This window comes from Lasioglossum baleicum, unplaced genomic scaffold (assembly GCF_051020765.1).
Source record: "Lasioglossum baleicum unplaced genomic scaffold, iyLasBale1 scaffold0021, whole genome shotgun sequence".
In the NCBI taxonomy this organism is placed as follows: Eukaryota; Metazoa; Arthropoda; class Insecta; order Hymenoptera; family Halictidae; genus Lasioglossum; species Lasioglossum baleicum.
The window spans coordinates 516,509-537,206 of record NW_027469081.1 but is presented as its reverse complement, the minus strand read 5'-3'; the positions used below and the strand labels follow the sequence as shown (position 1 = coordinate 537,206).

General features: G+C 38.9%; 2 protein-coding genes and 2 long non-coding RNA genes across 9 annotated transcripts in view; 2 read left to right on the top strand and 2 right to left on the bottom strand.

The window, feature by feature from the left end:
- Positions 1-110: 110 nt before the first annotated feature.
- Positions 111-6,116, bottom strand: Secs (Sec synthetase). 5 transcript variants are annotated; one of them, XM_076444825.1, is made up of 6 exons: positions 5,977-6,116; positions 4,596-4,784; positions 4,228-4,501; positions 3,777-4,152; positions 3,203-3,699; positions 111-3,127 (listed from the first exon to the last, which is right to left on the bottom strand). In XM_076444825.1, the coding sequence occupies exons 2-6, from the start codon at positions 4,707-4,709 to the stop codon at positions 2,862-2,864; spliced, it is 1,527 nt and encodes a 508-aa protein (XP_076300940.1). In that variant the 5' UTR covers positions 4,710-4,784; positions 5,977-6,116; the 3' UTR covers positions 111-2,861. The 5 variants fall into 5 exon arrangements, with proteins under 5 accessions (XP_076300940.1, XP_076300941.1, XP_076300938.1 ...); XM_076444826.1 differs by having other exon boundaries at positions 4,596-4,768; positions 5,977-6,097; XM_076444823.1 differs by lacking the exon at positions 5,977-6,116 and adding an exon at positions 5,645-5,786.
- Positions 5,424-18,251, bottom strand: LOC143219066 (uncharacterized). The gene is made up of 2 exons (XR_013011236.1): positions 18,058-18,251; positions 5,424-16,895 (listed from the first exon to the last, which is right to left on the bottom strand). It is a non-coding gene; the product is annotated as an uncharacterized LOC143219066 (long non-coding RNA).
- Nt5b (5' nucleotidase B) overlaps positions 5,922-20,698 on the top strand; it is a 23,657-nt gene continuing 8,880 nt past the window's right edge. Inside the window, exons 1-4 of one of the 2 annotated variants that reach the window (XM_076444803.1) lie at positions 5,922-6,101; positions 8,215-8,333; positions 13,063-13,118; positions 13,219-13,408. In XM_076444803.1, coding sequence (XP_076300918.1) covers positions 5,922-6,101; positions 8,215-8,333; positions 13,063-13,118; positions 13,219-13,408 — 545 coding nt within the window. The remainder of the gene's footprint in view (positions 6,102-8,214; positions 8,334-13,062; positions 13,119-13,218; positions 13,409-20,698) is intronic. The other variant, XM_076444804.1, reaches the window with a different exon arrangement.
- LOC143219070 (uncharacterized) overlaps positions 19,408-20,698 on the top strand; it is a 3,623-nt gene continuing 2,332 nt past the window's right edge. Inside the window, exon 1 of the long non-coding RNA XR_013011237.1 lies at positions 19,408-19,426. This is a non-coding gene — a long non-coding RNA (uncharacterized LOC143219070). The remainder of the gene's footprint in view (positions 19,427-20,698) is intronic.

Sequence of the window (20,698 nt, the reverse complement as noted above, 5' to 3'; positions counted from 1 at the left end):
CTATTTAATTGTTACTACCATTTTAATAAACGAATTAAATTTTGGCCAATCGATACTATTAATTTATTAGATATTTACAAGGCCTACACTAATGATGTGTCACATAAAAGTTTGTTTAACATTTAAATTTTTATTTACCCAATTATAGTTGCATATATTACAAATAAAGCATTTACTATCACACGGTAATCATAATGGGGGAAGAACTTATAATTACATATATTGTTTACATATTTATGCATGTAAATCTTTGATTAAGTTATAGTAATTGTATAGAATTCTACTATGCAAGCACATTGTTTAAATTTTCAAATGGAAATACTCGAGTATCGGTGTCGTTCGACAAAGTTAATCATAATATTGTCATGATTAAATGTTTTGTACACATGTTCTTTTTCTATTTAGTTTTTACTTAGTACATTAATTTCCATCTGAATTTCAAACAAGTACATACATATATTGTGTGTAAAATGGTCACTTATTTATATAGGTAATAGAATGTATATATTTTATGATCCAGAGAATTTACTGAGATTAGCGAGTGTTGTGTATACGTGTAATTTATTTTGCTTAGGCTTGTATCTTAAATATCTTAAACATGTATTTTTAAAAATTTTGTTAAAACAACTGCATATATACAATGTTGTTATATAGTATGTAGATCATCTTTTTGAATATTATGACTAAACAACAAAATATTCATCTTACAAATAGAACTCAGCATGAAACTGTGAATAACTATTTCTTAGTTTACAACATATATAACAGTAAAATATGTTCACAGCCAGTGGTATACATTAATTACATTGAAATGAGGAATACACAACAAGTAAACTTTTTCCAATACATTTTACATTGTCTTCCATAGAAAATCTTCTTTTGATAACGCAAATTATTTTTCAAACAATAATCGTATCCGTTACCTTGTTACGGAAACATATGATTTGCTGTAAAAAATCAAAAAGAACATGAATGAAGTAGGACCATAAAAATGTCGTTGTTTCATGTAAAAATTATGTCGCGTAATTAATATATAATAAATATTTTTAACAGAAAATTAATATTCACTAAAATATGAAATAAATATTAATACCAAAAGAATAAAAAATATATGTGTATATATATGTAAATATATATACATTCGTAGGAATGTTGATGGCATGAGGTACATTATTTCTTACTAAATCTACAATGTTTTTTTTTATACTCACTATATGTTACCTTCTTTCATAAATAACATTATAATAATACATTCTACGATAGCATATGAGATTTACCCAGAATGACAAGTCTGTAGTGATTCGCTACTTTAGGAATTAGTGTTAACATAACACTTTTTCTTCAATTACATGAGACATGTTACAAACCAACAAACATTATTTATTTCTTTAAACTAAACAAGTGTACAACAGAGATGTTCCTTATTAATTATGAAGTTACTTCTTTTTTTGATTCTCTCTATTAAAAGTAACGATGCACGTAATTTTTCAATTGGAACGCTTTATATTGCTTTCTCGTGAGCTAATATAAATGTATGCCAATATAAACATCACATCGAGTTAATCAAATTTACATGGATAACAATGTAAAAAAAACAGTTGAATACATATTATACATAGAATCAAGAAAGGAACATACGTAAAAGGTTCCGTGTAAATTAAAATGAATGTGAACGCAGGTTGCGTGTACATTGTGTGTACACAACATTTTATATATACACCTGGAAATGATTGTGTTCAGCAGTATAACATTTTATACATTGTATGGTATCGTTTCTGTGAATTTCATTTTCTTTTCTCTTTTTAAGAAATATCAAACAGACTATTTTGTTGATTGTTTGATAACAAACAAGGTTTACACATTGTTAGTACAGAAAATATTCGTGGTGTAATGGTAAATTACTCAAAATAAACTAATACCTGTCTTGCAGAAATATAATATTTATACAGATCTGAAAAATATTGTTTGTTATGAATAGTGCCTCTAATATTCGTAAATACTTTCTATAACAATGTGATTAAGCAAATATGCAACTGTATCTACTATAAACCTCTCTTTACAAGTGATAACGTATCTTTTCACTATGACCATTGATACAATTGTATTATCCCTAAGTAAAAGCAAATATTTTTCGATTTTATCTTCCTAAATTTATAGCAGAAATAAATCACGCAAGTAGAATGCTACTTCGTTATTGAGAAATAATCATCTTAAAAGAAAAGAAATAGTTGATTTTAAGAAATGCAAGATAATACTATCGCTTTCTCTCGGTGTGCCAAAAGTACAGAATTTTTAGTACGATAGAAGTAGGTACAAAATTCGAATAAAAGTTGAACATTTAACAATACATTGCATTAAACACAAGTGCTTGTATATCAGAAGATCAACCAAACATTAGATATTTCTGCGGCCAGCGCTTATAAATTAATATGGTCAAATGGGTCTACAGAATATCCTAATATTTTTCCTCCTCTTCATATTTGTGTTTGATGTTCAGGTATTAATATCGTTTGCACGAGAATGCAAATCCCTTTCTTTGGTTTTTGGGAATTGACGTTGTTGCAACGCAAATGGACAGCTGAATCAGCGCACTTTATTGTTACATACCTCTATAGAATATATTTTTCATTAGAAATTTAGTAACCTGCTGGTTTAAAAATAGTATATCAATAATAACGATTCCAAATTAGTTATACCGATTAAACGTTAAATGAATATCATAGAAGAGGTAACGGTGTATACATATAGAAAGTATAAATGCAAGATAGTCTTTAGAGGTATTTAACATGTATTAATTTCGAACAATGATGCGCTTACAAGTTAATGTACTCGATTGACTGACCACTTGCGTTGACCACGGTTCATTTCCTCAAACTGTCCTTACTACTTGCTCGGCTAGTTGAAGCTGTGCTAGATTCTCCAGGACCACCAGCACCTCCTGTATCTCCATTGATACTGGATCCAGCAAGAGATGCTGTTGGAGTCACTGGAGCTGAACGTCTTCTCACTTTAGTTAAAGCTTTATCTAATCGTTGTATAAATATGTCCACGTCCGATCTCTTCATTCCCAAAGCAGCAGCGGCAGTCAAATATGGTACCGGATAATTACTATTATGAGCTCCCCAACCTGAATACAATTTAATAGAATCAATTTTGAAGTATTTAATAGAACATAGACGGAGGCAAAGAATGGGATACAAACCTTCAAACTTATGCGAAGCAACATGCCTACATTCTGTACCTGTTATTACTCTTGTACCACTAACGTTTCGAAGAAACAATATCGAACGTAACATATGAATTTGTTGTAAACCATTGTGATGATTTAGGAATTGAAGAGTCATTCCCATTGATATGGGATTCCCTTTAGTGTCGAGCAATCTTTCGTCATACCTGGCTGCTAATTTTCCAAGCTCGTCTTTCAAGTACGAATACATTTCTTTGCGTTGCGTTATTAACTGCTTGTAACCAGCCATTCCTAAACTTAACAGCGTTATCATTACGTCCATGATGGAACTAGCGCTTGCACGACCAGGATACATTTTTGATATGCGATCTAACAGCTTTTTATCGAATGAACCGATGATTGCACCGCCAACTGGCACCAAAAAATTCTTATCTGTGCTTTGAACAAAAGCATCGACACGGCCTTTTCGTGAGGCTTCTTGTATGAGATGCATACACCTTGTACTTTGTAAACTTCAAAGAAGAAGATACAATATAAGATGTGTTTTCAACAGAAAATTATATTTATCTATAATAACCATAATATTTACCCGTATGCATTATTTACTAAATGAGGAATGTTGTATTGAGTACAAAGCGCTGCGATATTGTCGATAGAGTCGCATGATCTGGGTGCAAAACAACTGGTTGTCGTAAGGACACAAGCAATGCTTTCGCTTAAAGCTGCCATTTGAGATTCGAGTCTTTGCATATCCGTCTTCACTTCATCCCCAACTATTTTCGTTTCGATAACAATCGGTTCTAATCCAGCTGTATATATCGACTTGAAACTTGATTTCTGATCGATCCTAGACCAGAGAACATATTTTGCTCTCGGTCTATCCTGTTTAAACGTAAGCATACATAACACCAAGCTCATGCCTGTAGCCATTGGTGATAAAAAACAGCCTGCTATACTTTTTACACCTAGAATAATAAAAATGTTTTGCAATGTAGTAGTGTGTAACGTATAACACAAATCCAGAGAGTCATCGTTCTTACCCATGTACCGAATCACTTCGAGTACCAAAGCATTTGTTAATTTATACATTAAACTACTTCCAGCAGCTTTCGGTTGTACTTCTTCTAAATCGCTTGATCTGCCTATACCATGTCCCATTCGATAATGCCGTTTTGCGACAATATTTGATATAATTCTGGCCTCGCGTTCTCCGACACTACAGTTGGAAGGAAAATTATTACTATCCATTTGGGATAGATCTGAGAGAAATGATTCTATCGTTGTATCGTCCCATCCTTCTTCTGGCCATTTTTGCTGGTACAAAAGAATATGTATATATATATGATTAGCGATTATAATCATTGACAAATTCCATGATTGTTAGTAGAAAGGTTCCATAAAATCTTACATGTTCGATGAACTGTCTTATAAGGTTCTCGCGTGCTTTTTTCGCATTTAAACCTTGTTGTACGTAAAGCGAAGGAATAAGCTTCTCCGCTAAACTGAATGCCTGATTATTCATCTTCTCGAGTTACCCAATTCTTCAAAATATTTAGGCCACAAATCTTAGGAAGCTCGATGCTTTAGCACAAGATTGCTTTTAATAATTTATGTGCGATTATTAGAACAATTTTTGTAACAATAGTTAGCTATTATTTAATGCAATTATATAACACCGAAGAGATGATATATGCGTAGATGTACAACAATATCGAATACCACTGAACAACTTGGGATATACTAGTTTATAGAACACGATATATCAACTCTCGAGTGCTATAAAAAATGGAAAATGTGTGTTGCAAAATAAAAACACAAAGTTTTAAAATCTTTAAAAATATTTATAATAATATTTATAATACAAATAATATCGTGAACAAATGTAACATTGTACAGTTCAAAACAATGTAGAAATTAAATCAAATAACACGAAAGCAGCGAAAAAATGACGAGTAGACTGCGGATTTTATGCATTTTTCATTCGAATTTGTACACGAATTCAGAAAGGTATAGAAATTTCAAGTACTTATCTACATGTCTGTACCGAGATGAATCAGAATTTGAGTTAAGATCCACAGCCTACTTACAAAAAGTAGTGTACCACGAAGTAACAACACAAATGTCTTTCATTAAAAAGTCATCGGAAAGGTGTGCGACACGATTAAATAGAACGAAGGCGATACTGAATGATACTGAACGATCGTAAAGGTTATGTGTGTTTGTATCGTTTTAATAACGATAGTATTTAGAGTGCAAAAAAGAAGGTAAAAAGAACGACCGTCCGTCACGGTGAGAATCACGATCGAATCGATGCGAGAAATGAATGAAAAACACCGTTGATTTCCTGAGCGATAAGTGTCACGGGGTGGTCCAAATGGGTCCAAAGCGTTGGATAGTGAAAAATGGGTTGGGCTACGATGAGGTTCGAGTGGCGGTGCATCTAGGATCATGCACTACCTGACACATTCCCAAACGGTAGTCCGAGCCGTGATTCGATGCGTTTTATATTCTGGTAACAATTGCGTTGTTGCGTTTTCAACGAAACCGAGCGAGCACGCAAACGGCTCGCTGCGTGGTCATCCGGATGAACGTCGGCGGACACCACAGGGCTGTTAGGTTATGTCGCGTCGAGGTCACCTAAATCGGATTAATTTTACGCAATACAGAGGATGCAACGTAATTGTTTGGCCACGGGGGCCTCGGGACTGCGTCTCGGAGTGTCGTCGGTCACACGATGTGCACCGCGGACGCGTGGAGAATCGCGAAATTCCTTCGTTACGGGATTTTACCTCGAATTATGGCGTTCAGACGACAGCGGACGGACGGGTTAAGCACGGCGCTACGAACGAATTTGTCCGCCGCCTTTACAAGTCCAAGTGACACGCGTGCGATTGGCAACTCAACTGTCCGGCAGGTGCATCATTTACTGATAATTACCCTCTTCCTTCCTTGCATTGAAATCACCGATCATCCACACGCCGATACCAATAATGGACGTGTCCATAATGCCGAGTCAACAATTTTTTAAGTATGTCATCTGTATTTTACAACACTTTTATATTAACCCGTTAACCCATTAACGCCCGCTGCCCCATTTTCATCACTGTCCTTTCAATTTCAATCGTTTCATACTCTTCGCTCTAATCCTCGTTTATTTCCATGTTAGAACCACCTTCTCTCTTTTTTTATTTTTTTTTTGAAAAGAAAAACAAAAATTAACCGAATCTAACGAATTCGGGTGTTAGTGGGTTAAAGTTTCTATATTAGCTCATAGTTATCCGTATTTTTACTAACGCGTAAACGTGTATTGTTCGTTTTCACGTAAGTATACTTATACGTATGCATATAGTTCGAAACGCAGTTATTTTAAAACAGTTAACAATGTTTCGATATACATATTTATATATAATAGATATATAGGTGTTTAGTTACCCGCGCGTATATATAGACAGAATTTATTTATTCCCTCGCGACGATTTCATTGTACTGTCACATTAATTGTTTCCATTTAATTATCGCATTCTCTAATTTTACATTTTACAATGCTATATGTACATTTGATTCCGAGTGCTTCCCCAATTGTTCAAATATTTCATTGAAATTCTTCGTTACGAAGCTTCACAGCAATTGTCGATTTCGTGTTCGAACATTACTTATTTCAAGTTTTTCATCTCGCGCAGTTTGTCATTCCTAGCGTACAGTCTGTCGCACAAGTATTATGTAATCGTTTCCTTGGAATTGTACATAGTTGCAGGAACAAGTATAATTGATATCAATTGTTTATTTCGAGACAACGAGCGCTTGAATACTCGCGCTTCAAATCCACCGAGCACAATTTATTTGCTAAACCGCGTATTATTATGCAAACGCGAATGTTTACTTTCGGAAAAATTTATTTGTTCGTTCTGTAAATCCATCGAATCTGCAGTCTATTTATCTCGTTCACGCTGCAGTTAAAACTTGTCGATCAACTCTGTTCACGGAAAAATATCGGGTTCGACTCGAATCAATTTTCCCGCCGCGGAAGCTTCGATAGTGTCGAACCACATAGGAACACTTCGATTTTCTATATTGGTATACTTGCGCGGAGGTCAACGCGATTCAGTGAACTGACCTCACGCCTCACAGTGCGTGGTGCAGTTTTCATTGGTTTTCATTGCGAGTTCCGAGGCAGTGTGGAACAGTGTGGAATTAGTGTTCAAATGACAGGTCGTCGTGCCGTGTGTCGGTGTTTAACCTATATCAAAATAATATTCTGAGTCGTATTCGGACCTCTGCGAAGCGTCGAATGTATATTTTTTTAAGAAATCCCAGCGCTGTAAGTACGATGACAGAAGAAAGAACATTAGCGCACCATTGCTTTCTTTTAGCGACTAATACTATTTCCAACATAACAATCAAACAATATTCGTATTCAGTTACTTCGTGTATGTACTTCGGTTTCTGTGATGACGACCGGTCTATTAAATTGTAACAAAAACATAGGATAGTGGCGTTCGAATACGTTTCTCTCTCGTTTTGTGTTTCCTCGTACAACAATAGTGCCAGCGTTCGCGGTCTCGTTGCGATATTGTCTCGTTAAATGTGTTGTCATTGTCACGAATTGATTAAATAGTAAGATTTTGTTCCATACTCGCAATCATCGATTCCTCGGAAAGTCAATTTTTCTAAATTTGTGGAGGTTGCTCGGAGCTGAACTGTTTTGACGTGTTTTCGTTCGTTCGTACGAAATTTGATCATTGATAAGCGTTATCGAAGATTCATCTTCGATATAACGCGGACACCTATGATTTATTAATATCGCAACGCGTTCGCTGGATTCTGTCTGCACAACTGTAACGTTCGGTGATAATTGAACTGTGGAATTTCACGGGGAATTTGCACGTACGTAGACAAAGTCTGATGTTTAACCGGACGAACAAGGGACTTGGAAATTCGTTTCACAGAAACATGTACTTGCTGTCATAATTGTTCCGCAGTTAATGGATAAATTGACGACTTTTTCGTTCTCGTTGTTATTGTTATAGTCAATCATGGAATTGGAAAATTGCAATTCGCACGGCGATCATGAACACGGACCCAACACGCCTCAACACGAAAATGATCCCAGCGGAACGAGAAAGTATTACCGACAAGCCAGCCAAAGGTAAGTCAACATTTCTTTCAAATTATTCTCTAGAGACAATTGTTACACGACAAGTGAACTGCTAATTGGACGATCCTTTGTCCATTCACGACGAAGCACAATCTGTCGAGTATATATGGGCGTTCGGGGAAAAAGTCATAACTGAGTAAGTTTCGAGTAAAGTAACTTGGTACTTTTTGAAATAAAATGCAAAAAGATGAAATTATTGGTAAATAAAAAAATTCTTTTCAAATGACATCTTTTTGTTTTTTTATCGAGTAAAAAGTGGTTTACAATTTTAATGAAAATTGGAAAAAAGTACTATACATATTATGTACACTGTACACTGTTCATCTACATTTTCACAAGAAGGAATTAGAACTTGGGAGTATTTAAGATTCCTTTTGTTTACCGCGTTAAAGGCGTGGACGGCGAACGCGCGTTACTCAACGCTAAATTAATTTTTATTATGTTTTTAACATTTGTGTATATTTATGCACTTAAGGACGACCGTAATATCAAATCACCGTAGTAACGACCGCGTAGTATCAAATGGTACCTTTTGGTACTTTCTGTAATACTCAATTGAAAGATTGTAAATGTTTAAACAATTTCAATAATAAATATATAATTTATGTTGAACATAAAAAGTGATTTCGAAAACATTTCTTTTGCTGTTGGAAGGTCTTATAATACTAAAGATAACCTGTAAAAATCCAATTAAAAAATCAAATAGTTTGCAAGAGACTCGTGTTTGAACTAGTTTGAAGGAATGCACGGAATTTGACAGTAAAGTGTCAGCCTCGATTTTAATAACAGATTGATTTATTCAGTTCAAATTAAAGGTAGATCTAGAAACCACGTTCTGTTATGAACATTTTAGGATAGACAAATTTACAGATTAGAGGAAAATTATGGTACTAAATAAATGGGAATTGCGATTAGACGACGTGACAAGGATCTTTAATGGACACGCGATCTCGAAGCTTAATGTACCACCAAATGATAGTTGTCAATCTAATTGAATCGTTGAAATTTATCGCATAGAGACCTGTTGAAACGTTAATTAATCGTTTTAAGTTTTCAAGATGACCAAGATTAGAATTTTACAACAGAAAAATTATAAGATATTGCGAACGATTTTTTGATCGGTCAAAATCATGATCGACAGCGTTCCGAAATCTATACGGATGCTTATCGATAAAAGCGCGGTATCGCGCAGCAAGCTACCAGATTTTACGATATTATTCGTAAGATGTTCAAGGCCAGCCGAAACATCCTACGCACTGTCAGCCACGGCTCGATCATACGCGCGAAAATAACTCGTTCAACTTAACATTAGAACTACCGGATCGGTCAAAGTGACTAATTTCTGCTATCTTGTTTCAGAGTCGCTCGAATCGCGAAATGAAAATGTTTTCTCTGAAACGTTACTCGATTTAATAAACTCGTTGCGCGTTGAACGACCGAGGTGCAGATACCTCGAATCTTTTTTTAAAGTACGTAGTACATACATATCAGGAGACGTGGCGTTTCAGAACTTATACAAGAAATGAGCTGTTGGTCTCGGTGTTAACTACTTTGTGTACAGTGTGGCAGCCGAGTGGATATTAGACTTTGTTTCAACAAGCTCTATATCAAACGTGATTCAACGTCAAATTCCGAAACCGACGCCGCGCCGTAGTATTATGATTAGACTGTGGATCTTTACCCAAAATAAAAATTGTCTGCATCGATTGCAAGAAGTAGAAACTAAATTGAATGTTATTTTTTCCCTTAATGATTTCACAATGTAGGAGAATTATATATACACATATTCCCATCAATTTTGAATTTCATCTACTAAATTTTGCTATAACTGCATAAAGATCCGCAGTCTAATTATAATTATTAACAAATTCCTGTTCGGTTCCTACGTATACAAATTAATACGAACAATGTTTATTTTGCATAGAGAAGATAATCAGCAGTCTAATAATTATCAAAATTATAGATGCTTTCGGCGCTACCGTTTCGATCAATTACTAATATAGCAAATTTGCAAAAACTTTTTACTTCTTTCCTGACGTTTCGGTTTACGTTTTGAACCTTTATCAAAGGTAGAAATTTGCTTCTAAACAAATATATATATATATATATATATATATATATATATATATATATAAATATAAATTTCAATAATAAGAAATGAATCCTTATCATCAATGTTCATTTTTACATAGATAAAATTATTATAGCAAGTACGTATCAAGACCAAGTATGTTCAAATTCATTTCTTATTATTGAAATTTATATTTATATATATATATATATATATATATATATATTTTTGTTTAGAAGCAAATTTCCACCTTTGACAAAGGTTCAAAACGTGAACCGAAACGTCAGGAAAGAAGTAAAAAGTTTTTGCAAATTTGCTATATTAGTAATTGATCGAAATAGTAGCGCCGAAAGCATCTATAATTTTGATAGTCAACATTTACGATCGATAATTGGAATTATTCTAATAATTATAGTTGAAAATTGTACAGGACCAACAAAGTCAGTCGGCGAGTGAAAAGAAATCTGGGAATATCGCGCGCATAGAATTGCGAGAACGTCGTGATCCGCGAAAGGTTAATTATATTATCGGCCGCAGTCACGAATACATGTGTTGGCTGAAAACTCGCCTCCGGTCCGCAACGTTCCCCCGCAGAAGAGATTACGCCCACGGTTTATCGATTCGCTGCGGGGATCCCGCTCCAAATTTCTCCGTATTTCCTTGTAACGCAAAAACGATACGTCGAGCATGACGCAACAACGCTATAATCGCGCCTCGTCGAAACAAATTCGACGCATCGCGTCCGCACAACTTTATCGACCATAAATAGGGAAACAAACCGAGCAATCGACTGTTTAACTGTTCATTACTCGCATATATTCGGTTGGCAAGAATAAACAACGGTGTTTCAAGCGTAAACAAAGGTGTCGACCACACTAGCAAATACTCATTTTGCATTAAAGTAGTTATTTCATTGAACAGAAAATTATTTATGTTGGAGTGACGTAAAGTTCTCCATGCACCAAATTATAATAGGTTGAATGTTTTACTGCATTTTTAGAGGTGTAAAATGTTTCTTTCTTTCGTATAGAGACGACGCACAGTGGGGTATATGCCCAATTTCAGCGGTCACAGCTAGTTTAAAATTCGCTCAATATTGAAACCGCTGTAACTTTGCTAAAATTCATCCAAATTTGATGAAAAAAACAGCCATTTTAAAGCTTGAGATTTCTACTTTTTGTACTGTGTCTCATTTTCTGCGTGGGTGGAGCCATAGAGGAGATTTCAAGGTCACCTTGATTTTTTTAAACAGAATGTCCTTTTCTTATACCATAGATCGATAGAGTATCAAATTCTGAGTATAAAAGTGTTGTCCTTCGTATGTCCTAAACCTAATAGTTAACGAGATATTATCAAAAGAAGAAAGAAAATTATTCCGATAATATCTCGTTAACTACATATTAGATTTAAGACATGTGGAGCTCAATACATTTTTACCCAGAATTCAATAGTCTATCGATTCATGATACAAAAAGTAGGTCTTTCGATTTAAAAAAATCGAGGTCACCTTGAAATCTCCTCTATGCCTCCACCCACGCAGAAAATGTTTATGCCACAACATGTCCCCCTCTGTTTCGTGCAAATTTTGTTCATAACATTTTTTTCATATCATTACAAATAACGACAATATTCAAAGTGGACATAGTTATTGCTCCACCCTGTATATTATTTAAATTTCATGTGTATACTGTTTTCTTATTTTAGTGTATATTGTGTTTATTATTATTATTTAATATTTACTTAAGTAAATACGAAAATATAGCGAATGCGAACATGCAGGATGTGAGAAATGCTGCGATTTTCGCGCGCGCACGATGGCCATTTTTTCGTAAATCAACTATAAAACACGAAAGCAGACGAAGGCAGATACAATTTTTCTTGCATCTTAATCAGAAGACTTCAAAGAATACAATGGCACAGAAATGAACACCGGGACGCACCCGGAAGTACATATAACGAAATCATTACCAGTCTTAGAATCATCAAGAAAGTGATTCATCGTTGGTTATCTTTAAGTATTAGTAATTACAAACATGTATATGGTACAAAAGTGAATTTCTCTTAAAAGTATACCCTATACTTAGCTAGAAAAAACTTCTACAAAACAAAAATCTGTTAGTGTATGTAAATAAGGTAACAATTACTAACAGGTGAATTCGTTGAGAAATGAAAGCGGGTTAACGGAACTTCAACTTCCGACAAATTTCAGTGCTTGATGGATACATGAATGGGAAAATGAATGATGGGAGATTGTTCCTCAGACATTCAACTAACTCAAGCCACAAAAATTTTACAATTTATCTAAAATTTTTTTAATTGAATTTTGACCGCTGAAATCGGGCAAATGCCCCATGTGCGACGTTGTGTGTGCGTGCACTCGCTCCGTGTATTTTTCCTTCCTGCTTATTATCGTCACACGGATGACCCCTGCAGCCTTCTTATCTTTGTTGCTATTCCGACCAAGTGTTTGCGCGTCGCGAGCGAGCGAACCAGCCGAAAATCTTCATTAGCAATCAATCATTACATACATCGCCGTTGTTCGCGCCGCACACAAAACGCGCGCGCTCCTTCTCTTCCTCTATAAACTCTATATCGACGAAAAGTGTGAAACACCGTCAGGGACCAGTGATCGTATACGAGTTCTTCCAGGTGCTTCACGATGAGCCGTCGAAGCATGGATGCGCTCACACCGCTGATCAGGACCGGTAATTCTTCTCTCTATTTGTAGCCAGTATTTGGAATCGATTCGATCGAAATACCGTTCGATAGAATATAGATTAAAAGATATTGAAATGTTGAAAGCAGGGTGGAAAGTTCAATTTCCGGATGAGCCGAACGTCTTCTCCGGGGAGTCGTTTCATCCGTCGATGCTCGGTTTCGATTTGAACCCGGGGATCAGGTTGACCAGGAACGATCGTAGCGAGCAGGACCTGGATTGCTACAACGAGGGCAGCAGACAGGGTGTACGAACCGATAAACGCGAGTTAGGGCACAGGTAATTCTTTTTTCTTATCGTTTTTCGTGTTTCGTTCCGTTTGAGAAAGAAATGGTGCCCACGGAAAATTGGCTGGCCTTGTTAGGAGGGATCGGTGGCTCGGTGAAATGAAATTAAGCGTCCCGTCGCGTACAGGGTATCCCATAACCGTTGCGCCGCGAAAACTCAGGGGATTGCTCGGGAGTAACAGCGTTCCCGATCCTATTACCGAAAGATGCTCGTGGACCATCGGGTTATTCGAAACACCAATGAGTATTCCGAGATTTCTTTGTCCTCTCTCTCTTTTGCTCGTTCGCTTAACAATACGCGCGCGCGCGCGCGGATCTGCAACGATCTGCATCCATCGAGCACAGAGCTACAGACAGTTTCAAAATGAACCTTCATCCTCGCTGAAGCAACAACGAGAGCAACTTCTCTCGGTGATAAAACGAACCCTAACAACAAGTCTATCCTCGAAACAGAAAACAAACCCGAATATACTTCGGACTGTTTCCAAAAATAAGGTCTGTTACTTGTTGAACGACCCGTAGAATTGCTCTAGAGTAATGATCTCGCGCGATAAAGGTGTAGCATTCGATTTACCACTCAACAATCATTCCTTCTCTGCTATTGGCTCATTGTTAGCATCGAGAGACCGACCCCCGATAACGTAGCCAGAAATAAACGGCACCGTATCGCCTTGAATACGGACGAAAACACTAAACACGTTGCAACATACGGAATGTTGCAACTGTCCTGTAGAAATCTGTCTCGGCGACTCGTGGGCCGTGGGCCGACGCGACGCGCAGAGCGCAGCAGCCGTGCAGCAGCGGCTCGATCCTCGACGGAATTTTCAGGAAGCGATTCTTCCAGCAGCAAGACTGCCGCGCGAATCGATATCGCGAATGCGGGAGGAGAGGAGTTCTCTTCGTCGAAAAATTGTATCTTCGTAAGTATGTATCGGCTTCTCGCACCGGTGCTTCCCTGGAAATCCATCGCATCGATTTTCCGCGAACAGGAGCGAGCTCGCAAATTAATCGGGTTCTTTGCGCTAACCGGTTTATGTACTCGAAACAACGGTGTTTATTCTAGCGAATCTCGTCGAGCGTTTTCCTCGAATTCGTTCCTCTTCCCAGAACGTTTTGTTGCATCGAAGCTTGATTCATTCTTGATTCATCTCGTAAACTTCCAACTTTCGTTTTCTCGTTACGTGCCAGTCCGATCGTACTCCGGATTCCGAACTGGCCCCGCCACCTGAAAACGAAGTTGGAAGCGTGATTAGGATACGTGCTGGACCGCTCGTAGTCACTTTCAGGAACGAGAGGCCGGATTCCAGGAAGCGTTACTGCCATCGTTTCCTTGAAGATTCGAATATGATTCACTCTGGTCGATCCGTACGGTACCGGTACACCCTGTACATTGAGGTCACGGTTCGGTATGAAGTTCACGTGCCAGCAGCTAAGTAGTCAAAGGTGTTCGGTTTCCTTTGAGCTGTTCTGCGACAAGAGAACAAATACAGCAACGGAGGGAGGGTGACGGAACCAAGCTGAACGATAGAAATGCTGGGGAAACCGTGACGCATAGACGACGCAACGTATCAACGTCTGTAACGCGTCACGATCTATTGTTCCGGCTAGATGTGACGCATTCCGAGCTGCTCCATGTATCCGTGTATGTATTTTCGTATCCATCTTCCCGCGGGCACGTCGACGCGACGGATAGGATCAATGATGTTTGTATTCGTTCGCGAACGACCCTGATCCAGCTCATCTGGCCAAGTATATTGTCTGGGACAATTAAGGGTGGCTCGTGTTTCCACGGGATCAAGATGCATGTAGTATAGGGTGCCCTTAGCAACCCCGATCTCTCTGGTCGACGAGCTAATCCTCTGTAACGACTTTGAAGTACCATACACGTGTACAGCGAGTCCTCGACGCGACGCGAATTCCTATAAACGAATCAGAAAACCAATTCCGTACTGTGAAATCCGTTTTTTGATTGCCAGAACGGGAGCTTTGCGGAGATAAGTGTTTGCTTGTGTACAGCGTAGGCATTCAGCTATTTATGAGTGATACATTTTCTATGGACATAGTTGGTTTATTCGTATGTACAAATCAGATCGTATTATATAATAATAATAATCTTTTAGCGGTGCGGAGGACTTACTATATGTCTGTATGTATAATCGAATGATTCTTTGTCAGTCCGAATGTCACTTTCTTGCTTTCCTAGACACGAAGAAAGATTAGGTTGAAGAGGGTTAAAGAAACTGTTGCGCAAGAACGATGGAGGCATCTTATTCTGGTCACTGGCAGGAAACCCTGGCAATATATCTGATAGGTATTAATTGTACTGTCGCAACGCTGGACACGTGTCATTCGTCAGTGTCATCGGGTGCATCGAACAAAGCGAAATGCAATGGGGAAGCGCGTTCCCGATTATGTCGAGAAGTTAATTTTAGCGGATCAGAGCCTGTGGTCGCGCAGTCGCTCGTTGGAGCCGTTGCCTGCGTCTTGCCCTTCGGATTATCCCATTTCGGTTGAAATCTAGAGGAACTGTTCTCGTTGATTGCTCACAGTTCCTTATCTCGATCGTCGATCGTAGACTGAAAGACGAACGCGCGATTCCTTATCGCTGGTCTTCCATGCTGGAACTCGCGCGTCCTCTGAATCATAACTTTTCTAATCCTGAAACGAAGCAGTTCAAAGAAATATACATTACGGTCGCTACTCGCTTTATAAAAATCACCGATTACCTGGCATCACTTTGCGATCGATAACCGTATCGAGAACTCTTGACGCCAGCAATTTGAAACTTTCCGAACAGCTAGACTGCAGCGAACAATGCCAACAAAGTAAGAGAGAATGTGTCCGTCTTCGTTGCGCAATGTTGGCAGCGCGTGGCTGTGCCCGCGCCACTGCGAACAATATCTTTCCTCGCAAGGATTACATACACCTCTTTTGGATCACTCGTGATTCGGTATCGTCCGTTCCCAATCACGGCGATTTTTCACAGTGATTCCAACTGATTATCTCTACCTCGGCGGCCCTGGAGAACGCTTATACCGACGGACATTAAAAACCGCGGGTCCACGAGGATTTTCTCGCTGAAACTTGAAACGCGAAAGATTCTCGCTGTCTGACTAGTCGGAGTGAAAGTGCAGAGGACGCGTGCTTTAGAGCCAGAGATTCGCGTGTAGACGTGCATCCTCGCTCGATGCTTGACCGACTTAACCAAAAGTCGATATCGTGAACCGGAGGCGAAAAAAGCTCGTGTTAGGCCGATGAAAACAGCGCAGCGGCGGTCTCCGCTGAATTAATAGAGTCACGGCGCGGCAGCCGGATATTGCCTGACGTAGTTACTCGGCACATCCAGAACATCGTTCGTAATTGTTGTTGAATCGTCGCGCGACGCCTATGCCTGTTTGCTTAAGCGGGGGAAAACGCGGGAAAATGTCTCCGAGTCCGCTTCCGTCGTTCACCAAAGCCGGAACACCTTTTTTCTTTACCTAAAAGAACCAAATGGAATTAATATCGTTGAACGGGAAGGCTCTGCCGGTTACGTCGCGTCTCAATCGCGATAATGAATCGCGCGCGGTGTACTTTATCTTGGTTCGCGGGCCGAACCAATCGTCGAAACTTTCCGATTGTCTGCGATTTCGTAACGGCGCGGCGGCGAATCGAAACTTTGGGAAACATCTGGTTGTATCGCGTCGTAAGGTCGAATTCGGCGGCTCTAATTTTAGGTTGTTAGGGAAGGTTGCTTCCGTCTATAGAACGCGGCTGAAAAGAAGGCAGCCGGAAAGAGCGTGTTTCCGATTGGTCGAGGGCGAAACAAGTCGAAGGGTTTCGGGGTTCGCCGATGGGTTGGAACTACGGTAGGCTCCCGTGTAACGCGACCAGAAGCTTGTTTGAAAAGACTGTATACATATATCGCACCCTCGCAAGAAAAGGGACAAAACTCAGAAATGCAGCATTTGAGAAAAATCAACTTAAAGAATATTATAAAACTTATATCGAAATAGTTTGTTTCTTTTAAATTTCAGGCGGGTATGATAAATTGCGAGATAGAGATGTGACGCTCCTCGTGCATGTTGGGGCACTTGATACATATTTTTCAATGACATAGCCTCAAAATTGCCATGTTTTGGCTTGTGTCACGTTTCTTGCGTAAGACGACTGTACACTTACAGCTACAGAAGATATAGATACACAGTAATTTTAAACAGTTTTTCCATCGCGTTATACGTATAGGAGCCTACTTTATCCTCAAGAGCCTCACAAGAAGTCTCCTGGTAGGAATTTCTAAAGGAATGCGGAAACAAGCAGTCCGATTGGGTTATTTCACTGGCACTTTCGGTTCCAACCGAATTATTGGCTAAAGTGTCCCATATGTCGTCTCGAGGGACTTCCTGTAAGGCACGGAGAGTACAAGGAGGTAGTATGGGACCGCGACGTCCCCACTGCCTTCTTTTCAGCCGCCTACAGTACACGAATCGTGATTACCAAGGTGACTAACAGTAGCACGTTGCTACTAACGAGAAGTATCTCGTTTGGTTTTTCGGTAAAAGCTGACGTAATTCCAAAAACCGTTTCACGCACCGACCTCGAGAGCGAATCGGCCGAGAACCGAGATTTTCCTCGATCGAATCGATCGATTGCGAAACTTACCCCTTTGCCGGTGCAAAACGTTGCTCGATACATTTCGTGACCGAAACACCTTCCACCCAAGTTCACCCACAGAGTTAGTTTGTCATCGAAAGGTTACCGGGCGTAATAACTACGCGACACGTCTGTTGCCGAGCCGCTGCACGCAACGTCTCGACGAGACAAACGGACTGTTCGTGAAATGGTTAGCCCTCCCAGCGACACTCGAACAAGTGGATAATTACGCGACAATCATCCTAACTGTTAACATCAGGCGATCCTTTCTCCGCAACGCGTCGCATCGCTTCGCTAGATCTATCGCAACGACGTGCGACGCGATGCTACGACGGTAACTTTCATATATTCTTCTTTGGGAATGTTTACCGAGCCTTATTATACCCATAATAATTCATTTAATAGCGATACAAGCATAGAAATCCATACGTGAAACGCGTACGTTTATATTCGTTATAAAGAAAATTGTGTCAGAGTCCTGTGCACGATATTCTATATTAACTTAATTAAATGCTCGCATTAACATTCACAAAGTTCGTTAGTATAGTCCTTCTCGATCAATTTTAGACCAGTTTTCTAGAAAGTCTCAAAGAATCTTGAAATTTTTATTGCATAGAGTTCTAGCTGTATAGAAGAAATTCTGATAAAAATCAGCTGCCACAATAATTTCTGCTGGTCACAGCGGGTCTCGCCCCTATGTCGAAAACGGAAACAATACTGCGTCTGGTAAAACTATTATTGCGCAATCGCGATAGATGGCGGTTCATAGTTCATCGGTGGCGCGAACTATGCCACTCTTATCCTCTTTCAATTTATTTTCAAACCCGAGCCGTTAATAGAGGAAACATCGAAATATTTTACTATATCGCGTTCTAATTTGGTATGCAATACCCCTCGAGTGTGGTATTAAATATCGCATCGAGTGCTAATTACGATGTCTATCGGAACAAGATACTATGTATATATATGATATATTTTTTTGTTTTTTTTTTTTGATAACCGAAAACCGCAACGATAGGAATTGGACGAATCCGTGATTGCGGAGGACGCTAGAAGAACGTCTGCTACACCGTGATAGAATAGATCCGTGTCCGGAAGACGATGAGTTAATTCCTATCGGTGCGTATTAACCGGGTGCTCGGCAAGTCAAGGATCAGTTGACGTTTGATCATCGCGCGGATCACATCGTAGTTTTCTGTCACGCGACTTTCACGTGTGCCCAAGTAGACAGACGTCTTTCGATCGAGAGAACCGTGAAATTCTTCCCTCCCATCTGTGTCTACTTTCCGCGGCGAGTGCAGTGGCCTTCGACGATCTTCGAGCCTTTTTTCTTTCAACGAAAACATACGATTCCAATTTGCTTGACTTCGACAGGCAGGTACGATTGAACATCGCGTACGCGGATATCTCGTTGGTTTCCAACTAATACATCATTTTTCGAGACAGACTTCGGTATAACGCGAGAGAATTACAATCCACGAGGAACTGTGAGAAGCACAGCGTAGAAAATAATGATCAACTTCGCCGTGATTCGAATTTTCCTGCGTGTTTACTGGCTTCGCGTTTCGACCGCGACCGTTAGAGGCCCGCGTAATTCGATCGCGAAACCATGAAACAGATCCTACGGTAAAATTAATCGTCTCCGAATGGAATAACAGAAATAACGTTCTTTGAAAACCTGTAAGCCTGGCAGAAGGAGCGAGCGCCTTTCGAAAGCGTGGGAGCCGAGGAGCGTGCACTAGAAAATTTGAATTGAATAGAACTTTTGATCTCGTTCGTGAGACAGATTGGTCGAGATAGTACGACTATATGTATAGCACACGTGGAACAGCTTCTTTGTATTATATGTATTGTAGATATCGCTCCTCGAAACACCGAATGACATTGACCTTCGTAGCTTCTGTTCAGTCGTTAACGGAACCCCTCCCTCTTCCGTCGTCGTAATCTCTTTGATCACGTATTACGATTTGGTTTCGCGAGGTCAGTAATCTGCCGTGGTCGCGTCGAATCGAGCAAAATCTTCCGCGAATCTCGAGCAGGGAGATTTCTAGGTTTCACCGATTGCCGAGGACATTGTCTAAAATTGAATAGAGTGACTGTACCTATTACTGCGGTATCATGCCTCGATCGTGCTTTATTTTAATATTATTTCTACTTTATCATGAAATAATATGTGCAAGCTTGTTATCGAAGAATGATGTGTTCTGAATATAAGTAGGTTTGTAGGTCTTCTATTTGTTAATATGTCTTGGCAACAGCCGTATATTATAAACCATCACAAAACCTAATACATCGGAAGATAATACTCCCTCTTGTCCCATAATAATATAGTAGCTACATAGTAGGATCCCTTGGCTGCGAAGCTTTGCTTTCCCTATATGTATATGCGTGAGCTTAAAACTATTGGAGCCATCGTTCTTCGTTGCTTCCGGCATAACTTGTTTTTTTTCATCTTACTTTTACAATGGGTTGATATTCAACTGAAATAAAACTAAATTGATTTCGATCAGCGGATGGAATTAGAAAAATAGTTATATGTAATTCGTAATAATTAGGTCAACCTAAAAATTGGAAGATGTGTCAAAACAAATGACAGATGTCGTGAAACATTGATTTTGATTGAAGCTGCATTCGCCAACAATTTCCGTTT

Coding starts and splice junctions, on each gene's coding strand:
- Secs (XM_076444825.1), bottom strand. CDS start 4,709: ATGAATAATCAGGCATTCAGTTTAGCGGAGAAGCTTATTCCTTCGCTT. Junction 4,153..4,227: donor CGAAGTGATTCGGTACATGG/GTAAGAACGATG, acceptor TTATTATTCTAG/GTGTAAAAAGTATAGCAGGC. Junction 3,128..3,202: donor TGCTTCGCATAAGTTTGAAG/GTTTGTATCCCA, acceptor AATTGTATTCAG/GTTGGGGAGCTCATAATAGT.